Source organism: Pterocles gutturalis, unplaced genomic scaffold (genome assembly GCF_000699245.1).
Source record: "Pterocles gutturalis isolate BGI_N339 unplaced genomic scaffold, ASM69924v1 scaffold23186, whole genome shotgun sequence".
NCBI lineage: Eukaryota > Metazoa > Chordata > Aves > Pterocliformes > Pteroclidae > Pterocles > Pterocles gutturalis.
Window position 1 is genome coordinate 6,016 of NW_010106087.1, and position 15,471 is coordinate 21,486.

Genomic DNA, 15,471 nt, shown 5'->3' on the forward strand with positions numbered 1-15,471 from the left:
CTTTTGGCCTAGTTTGCCATGTGGCCACATAACAGATAGTGTTAGCACAAAAAAGAAAGGCTTAGAGTGAGATGTCCCTTTTGGTGGCAGTGTGGATTTAAGTTGGCTTAAAGCAGTTGTGAAACTGCAGCCTTACTGGTCCAGTTTGTGTGACTTTCACAGCACGTCCTCCAAAATACAATTTTCATTTTGATTTCATGGGATATAAGTGACTAAAACATAGTCTGTTTGAACAAATTTACAAGAGTTTGTTAACATGCTTATCCTTTTGAACGCCAAACCCCCATTTTGATCTGCAGTTACATTGCAGACATCCTGTCAGTTGTATCATGTAGCTTTGGACAGTTGTGCAGAAGAATGTGTCTTCTCCCTTTGGGAGGGGTGGGGGGCAACTCCTCAGTAAGTGTTCGTACCCATGTGTCTGAAGAAAGGTGATTGTAATAGACATTTTAATTTCATACTCTTTAAGTACTGCTTTGTTTTCCTCTGTAGAATGAAACTAAAATACATGAAGCTGAAAAAGTACTTGAACGAAATAGATGAACGACAAAAAGAAGCTCTTCTGCGAAACCAGACCTTGTTAAAGCAATTCGACCAATTGGAAGCTCATATGAAAACTTCAAGTTCAGAGATGATTCAGAAGATGGAAGTAACTTTCTATAAGACTTAATCCGTTAGTGTTTATTGTTGTTACAGGCTTGCTAAAATGGTTTTGTCCAAGTGTTATGCACATCCAGATGTTAGTGAAACATCATTATATGAGTGGAGTGCTTAAAAGCGGTAATGTTAGGGAATTTGTAATGAACCCAAATGCTGCTAATATATGATGTAATAGACCCTACTGGACTTTCCTTCTGGGCTGGTAAAGCCCAAGGAGCGTTTCTTCACTGGGTACACCTGAGTTCTGTGTCATAATGGACATGGTAAAGTGTGTTAGTACCCAATGGCTGCTTTTAAAAGAGCCAATACCCAGTCGAATATACTCCTTGCTGTCTTTGTAGCCCCGTTGTTATCAAAGGTGACCACAAACGTGCTGCTTTTGCTTTCTCCACTCATAGCCTTGACTGCTGTCAGCCCAGAGGTCTGCATCTGCAGAAGGGGTCTCGTTAGTGACTTCACTGAATATCACCAGTTTGAGAACGTGTGCTGGAATGAGTTATCCTTGTGAAAGACGCTGTTGAACCAGTACACACCTGTTCTGTTTTTAAACTACTAATTTATTAAAAATTACTGCAACAGGTAGAAACCATGCATGGTCATTACATTTTAAAAGAAAGAATAAAAGCTCTCCTGAGAACAAATGAAAGTGACCATTCAGCACCTCCATTGGCCACCCTCTGCTATATGTTCTGCCCTTTCAGGTTTTTTGGTCTGAAATTCTTGTTGTGGAAACAGTTGTTAAAATTCACCTTGACTCAGCAGTGTTTTCTTTTTGGAGAAAAGTGTTTGTCTTCTGGCAAGCCCCTGCTGGAATCTCTTTCCCCATGATAAATAGAACTCGCCATGAGATGGGGATTTCTGTGCCTCCTGGATGTAGTCCATCTGCCTTCATATCTTAAAATAGTATGGGAGGAAAAAGAAAAGGTGGAAGTAACAAAAGCATTTATAGTAATTTCATTCGTGTTGAGATAAAAAGATCAGTTACCACTAGGCCTGAATTGCCATGTTTTGGTTTTTTTTTTTTTACGTTGAAGTAAAATGTGACTATTCTCTTGGTTTTCCAGTTTTTCAGACCCTCATTGGCAAATGTGAACAGACTTCTTGCTTTTCCTGTTTAGCCCTGTTGGGGTATATGGCTTCAGTCTTTTCCTTGGTGTTATGTGCCTGTAATTCTGTTCCGAGGTTAAGAGTTACATTTGTATTTCTTTTTTATAACTAGTGCAGGAATAAGATGAAACTCTTCTATACTAGTAAAGAGATTCCTGCATGTCTTACCTTAGTGTTTGAAACAAACCAGATCAGGATCTGTGTTTAAGGTTATATAATAGGATGTTTTTTTTATTCATAACTTGCAACTGAAGTACTTTCAGTTTAATAGAGAATTGAGAGTTTTTGAATCATATTATTAATATGTTGTCTTGCTGTTAACTGGAGAACAATTTGGGATGTTGCAAAGTAATATAGTTTGGTAATGATCTTGGATTTAAAAAAATAAAATTGTGACATCCTCATGCCATTAATATATGGAGTCAGAATTGGATTGCAACATACAAACAGGGGGAGAAGAGGGAAAAGTAGAAAATTATGTAGAAGTTAGAAAACAAACAAGCAAACCTTACTTTAAAACATTTTTTTGAAACTTTTAATATACTCTGGGAACACTGCACTAGGAAGTGTTATTAAATCTTAGCCTGAAGTAGGGAGGTAGAAGCAGCAATGTATTTTGTATTTTTTTTTCATACTGTCTGGTTTGGCTTTCACTATGTGCGTCATGGTAAAGGGCAGGAAGCCCTTTGTGTGCAGTTCTTACGTTAGAAAAGTTCCTTTCTTTCAGTAGATAAAGGTATGACCTGAAATGTGAGCCTTTGTCCTTGCTAAAAATCTTTGCTCCTCTTAACTATGGATGTTGATGTTAATGCAGTGTATGGTCGATTTTGAATCCTAATAAGCTCTTTGTCAAATCACTACAATGTGACAGCAAGCCCTATACAGTAATTTTGTGCTGTAGCTAAAAAGAACCAAACAACAAAAAAAAAAAACCCAGAAATTTGTTTTTTAAATTAGTTGTCTTTGATTTTATTGAAAAATCTTGTGTGTTTTTTTTTTTAATAAGTACAACAGTGACTAGCTGGCCCCAAACAACTCTCCCCACGTTAGCTGTAACTAGCAGTGCATTAGCCCTGCCTGCTGTCATTCGTATCACAGTATGTAGCCCCAGTCATGGCTTTTCTCAAGATTGCTACGTATTGTATCTGGGATGGGGTGATGAGACCCGTTTGCGTTGTTTAACGCTCCCTCTGGAACGCCAATGGGTTTGAAAGTCCCTTTCCCGTTTGGGAGGTGCTGTCCTGGACTTGGGTGTGCAGAGCAGGTGATTTGGGGGGGTGAGCTGGTCCCCGGGCCTGGGGAAGAAGGGGAGGCTCTTTGGAAAAGATGCAGAGATCTCTCGTGGTGGCAATTGATTTCCACTGTAATACACCAGTGGGCTGGCTAGCATCCCACGGCTGCATGCCCACGTTAATAAACTCCTCACACAGCTAAAGCCCAGCTACTGCTCAGTAATTCTTTAAGCCTGTTGCGTCTGGTGACATTCACAGATCATCGTGTAAAGACTGTCCCTGGGGGTGTGTGTGTGATTCCCCCCTTATCTTCTTATTTTCTTAATTTTTTTTTTTTTAAAGCAGATCAGGGTCAGGGGTATGTTGTGATGCCAGGTTTCCCCTGTTGGTTTTAAGGATTTTTATTCATAGCAGCCCTAATGCACACCAGTTTGACTCGTGGTGGGTTGTTGTAATGTATTGGTGTGAGTCACAGTTGTGCTTCCATTTTGATGTTTCTATGCCATCCATTTTATTTTTGCCAGGTTAGACTCTTTTTTTTTTTTTTTTCTCCTCTTCCTCTCTGAGCTGTTGAACAAAGCACAGATTACATATCCTCTGTGCTACTGTTATGAAAAGCTCCCTTGTTGTGGATTGCATAAGAATTATGGAGCATGAAATCATTTAATCTATCGTGGAACTACACAGAAAGAAATTATTACTATTTTCTCTTTTTTTTTTTTTTGACGGAGAGAGGCTACCCTTTAGGAGTGCTTTATCATGACTGTATGTGCGGTTTATTATGCGGCTGTAGCTGACAAAACTTCTGGTTTTGAAAGATTCACTTTTCTTCCTGTGTTCTGTGTCTGCAGTTTGCTCAGTAATTTTTGTGAGTGTAAGTTTGCTTAGGCTTTCAGGAAAATACAGTAGTTATATTTGAGTTCACTTTGAGCATTTTTAGTTCTCATGTGGTTAGTTTTTGTTTCTTAAAATTTAATGTTTACAATTTTATGAACGGGTTCTATTACCTGGGAAATAGCAGACTTGCTGAAAGCACCATCGGAGTGAAGTCCAGAGCTGGTTAATTGTTTTAAAGATTTATTTTCATGCATATTACCTGACGCAGAATCAGGGTTGAAGTGCTTTCATTCAGGGCCGACGTAACTTGTTACTGGGGTTTACAATTACTAACAAACAGGATTAATTATAGGTGCTGCGTGTGCTTGGCTTTGAAGCAGTAGTCCTACGATGAATGCATTACATTTGGTCAATTAAACAGTGTAGTGGAGGTGAAGATGGTTTGTGCAGTTGTTTGTTAGTAACACTGCAGCACGTTGCCTTTCATGCTGGGCTGCTCTTTGTAACATCTGCCATAGATTTTTCCTGATAATAGCTCCATGAGTTGTAAGATGATGTACGTAAAACAAAAACAAATTGTAAAGCCTGTTTCATCCCAAAGCAGCAGAGTCATTGTCTGGATACGGCAGAAATAATTTGGGGTTACAAATAAGTAGTTGGGACGAAATAAATTTGAGGCAACAAGTTATGACTATTTTGTAGGATTCTAAATCAGGTGAATGAATAAATGTATTGAAAACCTGCAGACGATTGTATGCAGGCCACGGCATTTGTTCAGAGGAGCAGAAAAATTAGGAGAAAAGGGGATCTCTGGCTTTTTAAATGTAGTCCAAGTGAAAAATGCTGCTAGGGCAAAGTAATATTTGTTGATTTGTGGTGTGGGGTTTTTTTGGCCTTCAGTTTTATGTAGTAGATTTGTTCATGTTTAGGCATGCTACAGAAGAGAAATTAAAAGTGTGTTATCACTTCAAGAGGGTAACTTGTCAGCAGAAGGTGACAAGGAAGAAGCATCCAAGGAGCAGGTAATGCGAAAGAAGTGGGGTGGAAATGTGTTTTATTGCATTGATGTGCTTTCCTCTGAGCTGCTGCATGAAGAGGCAGGCATTGCTGAGCAGTCTTTGCGTGGGGATTTGGGTTGTGGTATTTGTAGTGTGAAATATTGTTTAGAGCCTGAGTGAAGTAGAATAAGCTGGGAAAAAAGTGCAAATATTTCAACTGAAGAACTAGAATTTAAAAAAAGGTTAGAACTCTAAATGTTGATACTCAGCTTCGTGTTGGTTTTTATAATTCCTGTGATGAATACTGTGAAAATGGTCTTGACTGAGGAGGAAATATTCTTAATGAATGATATTCTTAAAAATGCGGCAGTCAATTCATAGGGTGTATTTATAATTTTGTGCGTTTTGACCTTTTCTCAGAAGAAGCAAAAAGAGATTGCATATCTAAGTCACAGACAAAAAGACTGACAAGGAATACTTAAATATATTCTGCTGTATATCTGCAGTAATGCAGGCTTCTAATCCCTCCTCCTATCTCCATATAAATGATACAGTTCAAGACCATAGCTGTTTTCTTCACTAAAAGCAGTAAAGCTCTTTTAGATGAAATGTCTAAAAACATCTTGTAATAACTTGGAGCATGCTGGCAAGAGTAGTCACTTGTGACTATGTGTGAAACCCCCTCAGCTAGTCGATATTGTAATAAGCAGAAATGGGAGCATCACTCCATTATTCAGAGAAGCCAACAGCATGCTTGTCCCTTAGGCTACAGCATTCATTAAGAAAAGCTTACTGGGCTGAAAGCTGGAAACAGATGATAACGGGATATGATTTTCATATTTAATGCATTCCTTGGAAGAGTATGTGTGCTGCAGATTGATAGAAGAATCAACTGCTACTTTACTAAAAGACTTTCTAGTTTGCCCTATAGCTACCGATGGAATCATTCAGCCAAGAAATTAACTTTTTCTCCTTTTACCTGCTTTATATATCTGCTAAGCAGGCTGCCTGGCTGCCAGTAAATGTTATTATGCAGTTAAATGTTTGGTATTTAAGACTCTTATCAGAAAAGAAACAGAGGCCACACTATTTTGTTTTTATAGTAGGAGGAAGGTTTTTGGTTTTCTTTCTTCAGTGCATTAGCAGTCGTTAATCTGAGTTTATAGGAAGTTTTCCCCATAGATTAAAAAGTTAAAAACCTTGAATTTAGAGCCTTCTTTAAACTGTAATGTACAAAGCAATGAACCTGAGCAACCTTGACCTATATAAGCAGGCCTCCAGCAGTTTGCAAATTCTGTTTGTATGTGAAAAGGTGAGTTTCTTCAATTAAAAGCAGTCAGTGTAGGAGCCATCATGTCATCTTTTCCATAGGTTAGAAATAAATTCTAGAACATCAAAGGCTCATGGTGTGACTTAAATTTTTAAAAACTGTTAGCAGGGTTTGGACAGTACAAGAACTTGGTGTGTACCCAAATATGTCACTTTATGTTGAGTTACAGTTAATAGCTTGGTTCTGCTCTCTTTCCTCCCCGTCCCCTTCTTTCTCCTTCTCATCTCCCTCCATAAATACAAAGGTAGCTTCAAGTAAATTGTACATCCTTTTGCCTCGTCTATGTGCTGTGTCTCAGTTCTTATTCTGTAAGTCCATTTTTTTTTCTGGACTCATTGTACCTGTTTGCCACCACCTTGACCTCACTTAAAATCTGCTTATTCTTATCTCCAAAATAGGAGAGTTTGCTCTCGGTGTTGTGGCACCGAGTGAGTCATAGCAAGCATGTGCGGTTAGCGGGTGGTAAATCCAGGATGCAGATCATCACAGCTTGGAACTGGTTTTATTTGCCAGCACTGGTATTGTAATGGTTTCCTTCAGGCTAGTCAGGATGCCAGTGATCGTGTGACAACTTAATCAGTGATGAATCTGGGAGACCAAGAAGGTCAATCACAGAAGCAATCTTCTAGAGGTGGTCAGTGTCCCAACACCCCTGAAACACCAGTGTGGATATCTGGTACTTCTCTCAGCCGTGGGGATATGTACCCTTTCAGACTCTCAATTTTTATGGGAGTCTTTAAGCTCTGAAATCATACACCCAAACAGTGTTTGTCTAGAAAAGCAGGATTCTCCATGGAAGGGACTTGAGCAGCAGTCTTCTGAAGCCCAGTGTAGCGGCAGTCCGGTGTTACAAGTTGGAGGAGAGGTCCCGTACTGAAGAGGTCCTTCTCGGCTCGCAGAGCTATGTACCCTGGGCTTCTGAGACCTTTGTGCGATGATGTCTGGCTGCTTCAGCTTCAAAGCACTTTCCCGAAGTCTTGTGAAGACTTTGGACTTGTGCATCGTGGCACTGCTGTGTCTGTGGGCTGTAGGGCACCTTCCAGGCACACTCGTGGGTGGCCAAGCATCCTTCCCTGGGAAATAGGGTGTCCCCCGGCAAGAGCAGCATCTGGTGCCTGCAAGAGACCAACCTCTGCCTCGACTTCCCTCCCTGGCTTTCTCCTGGTGGTCTACTGCTGGTGGAGACTGGGCCCTTTAAGTCCTAATGGAAGGGATTTTTTTATCTTTGTTCTCTTCAAAACACTTTAATGTTAATAAAAAAATTATATTTGCTACTGGAGGAAGAAGTGGGGAGCCTGCACTCCACAGCCACAAAGAGGATTGTAAGTGTGCTTTGTGCAGAGACTTCGTTTAACTCCCAGCTGGAGTGACATGAAATTCAGTAATTTTGTTGACTGTTTAGGTAACTCATCTGAGCGTTTTCACTGTTTTGTTCTTGGTGGTAAAAACAGTACCTAGACCAGTGTTATCTGTGATACTTTTGCCTTGAGAATGCAAAGGCAGTGAAGAGATTTGGGTTTTTTTCTGCAAAGAGCTTGTTAGAGATGTGTGTCTGCTGTGTGTCTGCCAGGCACTTGTACCTGTTTCAATTGCATTTGTTTTGGAACACTACATCCAGGAGCTGCTAAGGCCATAAAGTACTTGCTAGGTGCATTTTAAAGCAGCAAATCCAAGACCCGAAAAGTAATTAGGAGGAACCTGAGAGCAGCGGTGGTGGAATAAGCTGTGAACTTAATCTGAATAGCAAACCTTTACTCCTTCTTAAAATAACTTAATGGCTTTTTGTTCTGCTTCTTGTTACGTGGAATTTGAGCTTTTTTAATGAAACTTGGTCACGGACTAGACAAGTTGCCTTTGTTCCCTTTAAGCTGGGTTTGGCAGCTGACTTTGTATGGTAGGAAGAGGTCAGGCAATGAAAGAGAGGAGAGGTGTGGAGGTGACTGTAAATTGTCCTGCTGTGATTCGGGGCTGAAAAGTAAGCCCTGCTTAGTAGGAACAATGGTATTATGATAGCTAATTTTGGCTTTGCATAAACTGGCAGTGACCTTTTAGTAGTAGTGGTGGCAGTAGCCCCTCCTCCTAAATTGCTCTGATTGAGTAGATTTACAAAGAGAAAAAGGCAAGTATTAAAACACTGGGCTTTAGAAGCAGAGTGGTTATACTGTTGGAACTATTTTTATGCAAGTTCAACAGTTCTCAGAGGAAAGTACCATTTAGAATGTTTCTGCTTGGTGCCCCAAGTTGCCTAGTGGAAAATGTGATTTCACCTACATGGTGTTAGCTGAGCAGTCATTCTTCCTCTTTAGTGTGATTTAACAGACAGGAAAGAGCAGAAGCAAGACAATGAATAAAGTGATTTTTGCTTCTTTCTTATTTGCTTTGTTGACATGCTGTGAGCAAAGCTGGATAGATAGATGAGTAAGCAGTGGCAGATATACATTTCAAACTCCCTGGGGACTTTTCCTTATCCCCTTGCCTTCTAGAGACAACCATGAGAGGAGCAGCAGCAGGAGGAGATTGCTCAGAGCAGCTGCTGTGGGTGGCTCCAGCAAGGCCAGTTGGGCTGTGGACACTGCAATGGCGTCCTAATGATCGTGTCTTGGCTTCAGAATGCTGTGGTTCCTAAAGCACAGTGGCTGTGCAGAGTCCTGCACAAGTTCAGCACAGTGGTTCCCCTGGAGTCATAACTTCAAGGTGTTTTCAGTGACTTCTAAATGTCGTGCTTTGGTGCAGGGTCTTAAAAGCCTTTACAGGAATCTGAGCTTAAAAGCTTACCTGTTTCTAAAAACCCATTACTGTTTAGATTAGTTAGTCCTTTGTGTATTTCAGTCCTGTTTAGTTGGGTTGGGGGTGCAACCCAACTGGTTGTTGCGGCTCACAGAGCTTCAGTTGAAGTCAGTTTACATTATGATGCAAGAAATGCATGACAAGTGTTTAATAATAATAATACTATAGAAAATACTTAAATTCTGTGATGCTTTTTTCTCTCCAGAAACCAACGTGCGATCTTCTAAAAGCTCCAGTTGCACCATGCTGCCCGTTTGTTCCCTTAAGCCGTCTCACACTTGTGTTTTTCAGATGCTGAGGGCTGCAAGACAGGCAGGCGTCGGCACCGAGGCAGCTGTGCCAAAAGGACTGTATCATCCAGCAGCAGTCTTTATGGGTCGCCACACATCAGCCGTCTCAGCCGCTGCAGGTTTGGGCACGCAGCAGAAGTCCTCCCAGCCCACAGAGAGCCGCTCAGCGCCCAACCTGCCTTCGTGCTCTCTACCGCTTGAAGAACTTGGTCCAGAGAGCAGAAGCGCTGATTTAGAGAGTGATGCATCAGTGGAGGGAGCAGAGAGACACAGGGACCTGTCTGCTAGTGAGGAAGACTCCGAGCAGCTCATCTCCTCAGCATCTGATCCCACACCAGCCACCCCCGAGGAGGAACGACTGCGGGGAAGCATCCCAGGTGTGGCAGGACATGTGCTTGTCTCCCTCTGCTTGGTGCTGAGGCACACTCATCCCAACCAGAGCAATGCCCACGGCTGCTGCTTTCCCCTCTGCATGTGGCACTCTGGTTGAAGCATACCAGCATTTTTTCCCTTCTTTTCCTCTTTTTTTTTTTTTTTTTTTTATTTTGACTTTGTTTCCTCCCAGGGCACTCATCTGGGCAGCCAAGGGTTTGCTGGGGGCCATGCCTGTTCAGATTTGTTGTTAGAAAGTGAGGATTTCTTCACTTCTGTGCCCACAGTTGTCTTGAAGTAGTTTGAGCCTCATTTTGAGAGATTTAATGTGAACCTACTGCATTGACATTACTGCTGTTTCAGGTTGAGTTCCTTCTTCCTGAGATGCTTGTGCAGCAGAGTTCATCCATTGCCAAAGCCAGGATTTGTCCATGTAGACGGAGGATCAGTATGTCCCCGCATGCGACTGGATGAACTCCTCCTTGGTGGTGGTGCTCTGCCTTGTTCTGAACTTCCCTGAGGAAAGTGGCACAGACCCTCACAGCGCAGTTGCTCTTGCTCTGGGATGAGATGTGCTGCCCTCAAAGGCCACGTTACAACTTCTCATTCCTTTTTATTTTTTCTTTTTTTTTTTCCTCCCCCCCATCTTGGCGAAATGTGTTCTCTCCGGTTTTACTGGCTTGGTTGGTTACTTTGAAGTAAGCTAATTGACTTGTTTTTGAAGTTGCAGTGACAAAGATGTGTTGTTAAGTAACAATTACTTCCTTTTTAAAGACCTTGCAAAAATATTCTCCTGTGCCTTGCCAGTTAACATAGCGATTTTCAACTTAAACTAGTTTTCCAAGCCCCACAACAATAGCTAAAATGGAGCCATTTTTAATGGAAACTGGTGGCAACCCTAATGATGCAGAGACTCCTGCTCTCCAGTAACAATTGTGGTTTCTTTATAGAGGAAAGCTGGCAACCCCATCGGATGCTCTTCTATGTGACTTTTGGGGTTTTCCTGACATCCTCTTTCTTCAGGTTTTTTTTTTTTTAATTTCTTTCTCTTTTCCGTTTGCCTCTCCTTTCCTTTCATCTGATGCATTTGCCACTTCTCTGTTTTAATGAAAGCCTGTCCTTTCTGGCACTGGAAGGAGAGCAGTCCAGCCTGGCTTATGTTAGCCCTGGGCTCTGCCTGCAGCTCTTCCCTGTAGGGAAGGCTGAGGCGGCCAGCATCGTGTCTGGGAAAGAAATACCCATTTAATTTCTGGAATGCGATATCTCTGCCTTCAGAGAAGCTGTACAGTTGTGTTCAAAATAAGAATGATCTTTTGGTCGAACAGCACAGTAATCTCCCCGGACTGCCCAGAGGGCTTTTTATGTCTCTCTGCTGCCAAATGCGTGCTGCAAAATGAACAGGCTAATGCGGTCCAGGTTTGAATGTGCGGAGGGGACTGGCTTGTTCCAGCTCTCCTAAGCTTGACCTTCCACGCTGCAAATGACGGCAGCGGAGGAAGACACTTGGCTGTGCCACACCAGTAGTGAGCACGTGCTGGGCTGTGCTGCGGGCTCGGTGCAGAGCAGCACTCGCCAGCCTCTCCTGCTACTCCCTGGCTGCCACTCAGCAGCACAAAATGTAGCAAGGAACAAATTCCATTTCCCCCAGGTTAATGAAGGAAAAAAATGGCCCCTTCCTCCCCCAATTTAAACTGGAGAACAAAACTCCCCTCATCCCCATCTCCGTTTCCCAGCAAGTGCAGTGATTTCTGTTGCGTGTACTTTCATTGCAAATTTGGAAACAAAGCTGAGAGAGCCCATCCTGGCACCAGCTACTGTTTGGCTTAATCCTGAAGTGATTTGGTTCCAGTGAAACTCCGTGACCAAGACAAGTAGAAATGCTAGTGCTGTAGCATTAGCAGGTGTGTGAGTGCTGCTCAGTTTAAACCCGTGGTGAATTTTTGGGAAAACTGTGAATTTCTGTAGCAATACTAATTTGTTACAGCACTAGCTGGTCCATTAACTTTTGGCATTCTGTGAAAAGATAAGTAGCATGTATCTGTCATCTTAGAAGCATGGTTCAGCACTGTGCTCTCCTCTTTTAGACAAGACAATTAACATGCAGAGTTTAAAAGCCTCCAGGCATGTATTTCTTCTGCAAGGTTTAAAAAATTGTGTACTATAGTAGCCACTTCAGGTGTACTTTTTTCCCCCCCCCAGGAAAAGCTTTTTCCAGCTTTTGTGTTTCATCCTTCCTCCAGAGACGATTTAGTAAATAGCTGTCTTCATGCCAGTGATGGTTTCTGAGGAGTGCTGGGTTTGTCTCCTACCCGCCAGGAGGTGCAAACCGAAAAGGCGTGAGCATGGAGGCTGGAGCCTCCCCAGACTCCCCCTTGCGAGAGGAGCACAGAAGGACACTGGGCCGTGGGCAGGGAAACCCAAATTGAGGGGAGAGTGGAGGGATGCTCACTCATGCATGGGAAGTGAAAGAGATGAACACACAGCGTAGGTCACTCGGGTTTAATTCCATGTGCTATGATGTATTTCTTGGTCCTACTAATGTTTTGGGAGTAACTTTATTTTAATTTCTTATTTTTTACAGGACCAGAGCCTTTCCTGAGTAACTGGTGGACTTGTAAGGAGGCAAGCGGGGTGAGCAGTTTTGAGCTCCCGGTCCCCACAAGCACCGAGGAGGCAATGCTGAGTGCTCTTGGTGTGCCAGCAGACGGCTGGGAGCGGGGCAGGGATGACCATGCTGCAGAGGACTCCACGCTGCTATCACCAAACCCTCCTGCGGTGCTGGAGGAGCCCGTGGTCAGCTCAGCACCAGACGGGTATGTCCTTACCTATTTTCTCCCTGCTGGTGCTCATTTGTTAGCACGTGCTCCGGAGGCCGTTTTCACAGCTTGGCTGACCTGTGGCACTAAAGCTGCAGACAGGTGGGCAGACTTCTTACCCGTTTATTTAGTATCTCGCTCCCTCTGTGCTAGTGGTTAAATGGCTTCAGGTAACTCGTTCAGGTCACACTTGGACAAGTTAAGTATGTTTGTTAAAATGCAGTCGATGTTCTTTAAATGTACACAAATCTTATTTCAACAAGCTTATATAATAGTGCTTATAATTTACTAAACAGTGTAGTTTGTGTGGATTAAAATTTCCAGTTGGATGAATTTTTTTGAGTATTTTGTTTGGAAATAGCAGAGAGAGAACGAGAGAGAGAATGAGGAAAGCATGACACAGATGCACAGCTTGTCCTCTGCTATGGTGTGCAAGTGGTGGGGTGTTATGGCCAACAACAACTGCAATACCAGAGTATTGGCTGTGTTACCAGTCATGGCTGTATTTTCAGCCTTGCAACACCCTGTAAGACAGGGAAGCGCATCCCCATCCTGGCGGCGCAATACCCACTGCGAGATGGTCTGCAGGGTTTGCCCAGCTCACACAGGAGGGCTGGCTTTGCTCCCTCGCTGTGTTTGAACAGCCCTGTGCCAACTGCTGTCATCCCTTCCCAGGTCCCCACTTTGTCGTGCCTACGACTGCTGCAGGAGCATCCCTCCTGCTTTTATCTCCTGTCTTGTAGTTCTTCTGAAAGTCTGTTTGCTGCCAGTTCCCTCTGCAGTGCTTCACATCCACGTCCCCCTTCCCCCTGGCCACCCTGCCCCTGCCTGACCCCACAGTGTTGTGACCTACGACTGCTGCCTTTCTGCTGCCCACTCCTCCTTAGCAGCATACTTCTGTTTCCTCATCCTCTGTGTCCTCAACACCCTTCTCTCTCCTCACTAGCATTTTCCTGCCTGCAGACACAACAGAAATATAGAAGAAAGCCATTTCTGCAGGCACGTGCTGCCCACTCACGTGGGTGTATGCTGGTGGGTGCTGTTCCCCTTGGGCAGGCATTGCTCGCATGCAAACCGCTCCTGGCTGGCGTGGTTCACGAGATACAGGGTGGCTAGGTGGGGGTTGTGTGTTGGGGAGGGACCATGTACAAAGAAACCAGCGTTGTTACCCCGGAGAATGAGGAGTACTCTTGCTGGTTGGGGTTTTTTTTTTCCTTTTTGGTTGTTTGCAGCTTTTTAATCTGCTTAATGCATCTATTCTTCCCCCATTCGTGGTCACCTTGTCTTAGGTACTGATTTCAATATTAGTTTGTATTTTAATAGATGACAGCTGAGCAGAAGCTAGTGGCCATCAATATACACTTCTGTACCTTTATCATTTCACATTTGCATCAGACTGTTGCTTGCTATGGAAACATCATCTAATTTACATCTAAATAGCTTTTACCCAGTTTTTCTTTTGTGTAACACCTGTTAATCATAACACTTTGTGGGGAAGTTGCATGGTGTACCTGCCTTTGCTAGAGGAGCCATAGCTGAGCGGTGGTAATTTAACCTTTTGTTCTCTCCCTGTCAACGCTAGTGATGCCTCACTGTTCAGAAACTGATGAAAATATTGTGCAATGCTCTTGAAGCCCAGCTAAATTATAGGAAAGGTTTCACTGCTTGCATTATCTCTGGAGCACGCCTGAAACCAGAACGTGGAGGTTTCCTTTCACATTATACCCCGCTGAATACCTCTGTTTCTCAAGGCCATGGAAGTGGGATCGCCACCATTAGCTGCTCTGCAGAGAAGATACAAATTGTAATTTGTTTTACCTGAGAATTAAAGTGCAGATAAAATTTCATAAATGGCAGGCATGGAAGGTCTCATGGAGGGATAAGCAGCTTTTTCCGTTGTTGCACTTGTAACCCTGTGAGCTTTCCAAGTCCATCTTCCCAATGCACCTGAAATTCAGCATGCATGCTTGAGTCTTGCAGAGCAATTATGAGCTGATAATCTTGGGGAAAAGTTTCTAAGTACTTAGCACATTAATTTTTATGGTATAAATTACACAAACTATGAGAATGCAGCCTTTTTTGGTCTGAATACGTTGTGCCACAGGTTCACAGAATTAATATCAGATCTTGTGATGTGCCCTCAGTCCATGTGGAAAAACTCTTATGAAATTCCTGTGGTGGCTGAAGAAACATAGAGAAACTATGCAAAGCTATGCATATTTGTCATCTTAAACTGAAATATCAGTAGCTTGGACTCTCCTACTGCAGCAGTGTCCTTGCTGTGGCATCCAGACGAAGCACCATGCCTCGTCTTTCTTTGGGCCCTTTGTACACTTTTGGTGTCTTATTTGAAATGAATTTGAGTGATGGAGGGGGAAGGAGCTCTCGTGTGCAGGGATCATAGCTCCCTCGAAAGGCAGAACAAAATCCTTGCATGTCAGGAAGTCACAAGTTTGCATTTTTGGAGAAAATGCCTTTCCTACCTTGCTGCAGAAATACCATTGTGTTTTTTAAAAAGTTTTAGGTTTTTCCCAACAGGAAGTGTTTGCAGGTCATATTTTACCTCTGTGTGAGTTCAGCCTAATTTCAGACTGCCTTTCCCAGCTAGAGGAATGGTTATCATGATAACATCATCAGGTTATTAGCCACAGAAAGGTGATGTTGCTGTGAAAGGTTCCTTAGTATAAGCTTTGCACCTTGCTTGCAGTTCAGCGGGGTGTGCTGTGATTTTGCTGCCTTAGTTATTTTAAAATGATGATTTTAGTAAATAACTTGTGTTTCCGAGCATTGCTTGGCAGGGTGCGTTGATCCGAGGCTGTAAAAACACATCTTCAGACTCGTCCCACCAGCTCAGACCGGCATGGGAACCTGGGCTATGTGTTTTCCATTCGGGTCAGCAGACCAGGAGCCCACTGGTGAGCGGGGGGGCTTGCCTGGCCTGTTGGAGCAGCACTGTAAAGACACCCCATCTCCCCCCTGCCAGGTGAAGCCACGCGATAGCTCTGGCCCTTGGCTGCTTGTTGCAGGTCTGAGATGCTGAAC

The 15,471-nt window shown here is 43.2% G+C and overlaps 1 protein-coding gene across 1 annotated transcript in view; it reads left to right on the forward strand.

Moving 5' to 3' along the window:
* KIZ (kizuna centrosomal protein) overlaps nucleotides 1-15,471 on the forward strand; it is a gene marked incomplete at both ends in the record, with an annotated part of 35,865 nt that overhangs the window by 3,355 nt on the left and 17,039 nt on the right. The window contains 4 exons of the mRNA XM_010087660.1: nucleotides 493-649; nucleotides 4,766-4,858; nucleotides 9,243-9,618; nucleotides 12,195-12,426. Coding sequence (XP_010085962.1) covers nucleotides 493-649; nucleotides 4,766-4,858; nucleotides 9,243-9,618; nucleotides 12,195-12,426 — 858 coding nt within the window. The remainder of the gene's footprint in view (nucleotides 1-492; nucleotides 650-4,765; nucleotides 4,859-9,242; nucleotides 9,619-12,194; nucleotides 12,427-15,471) is intronic.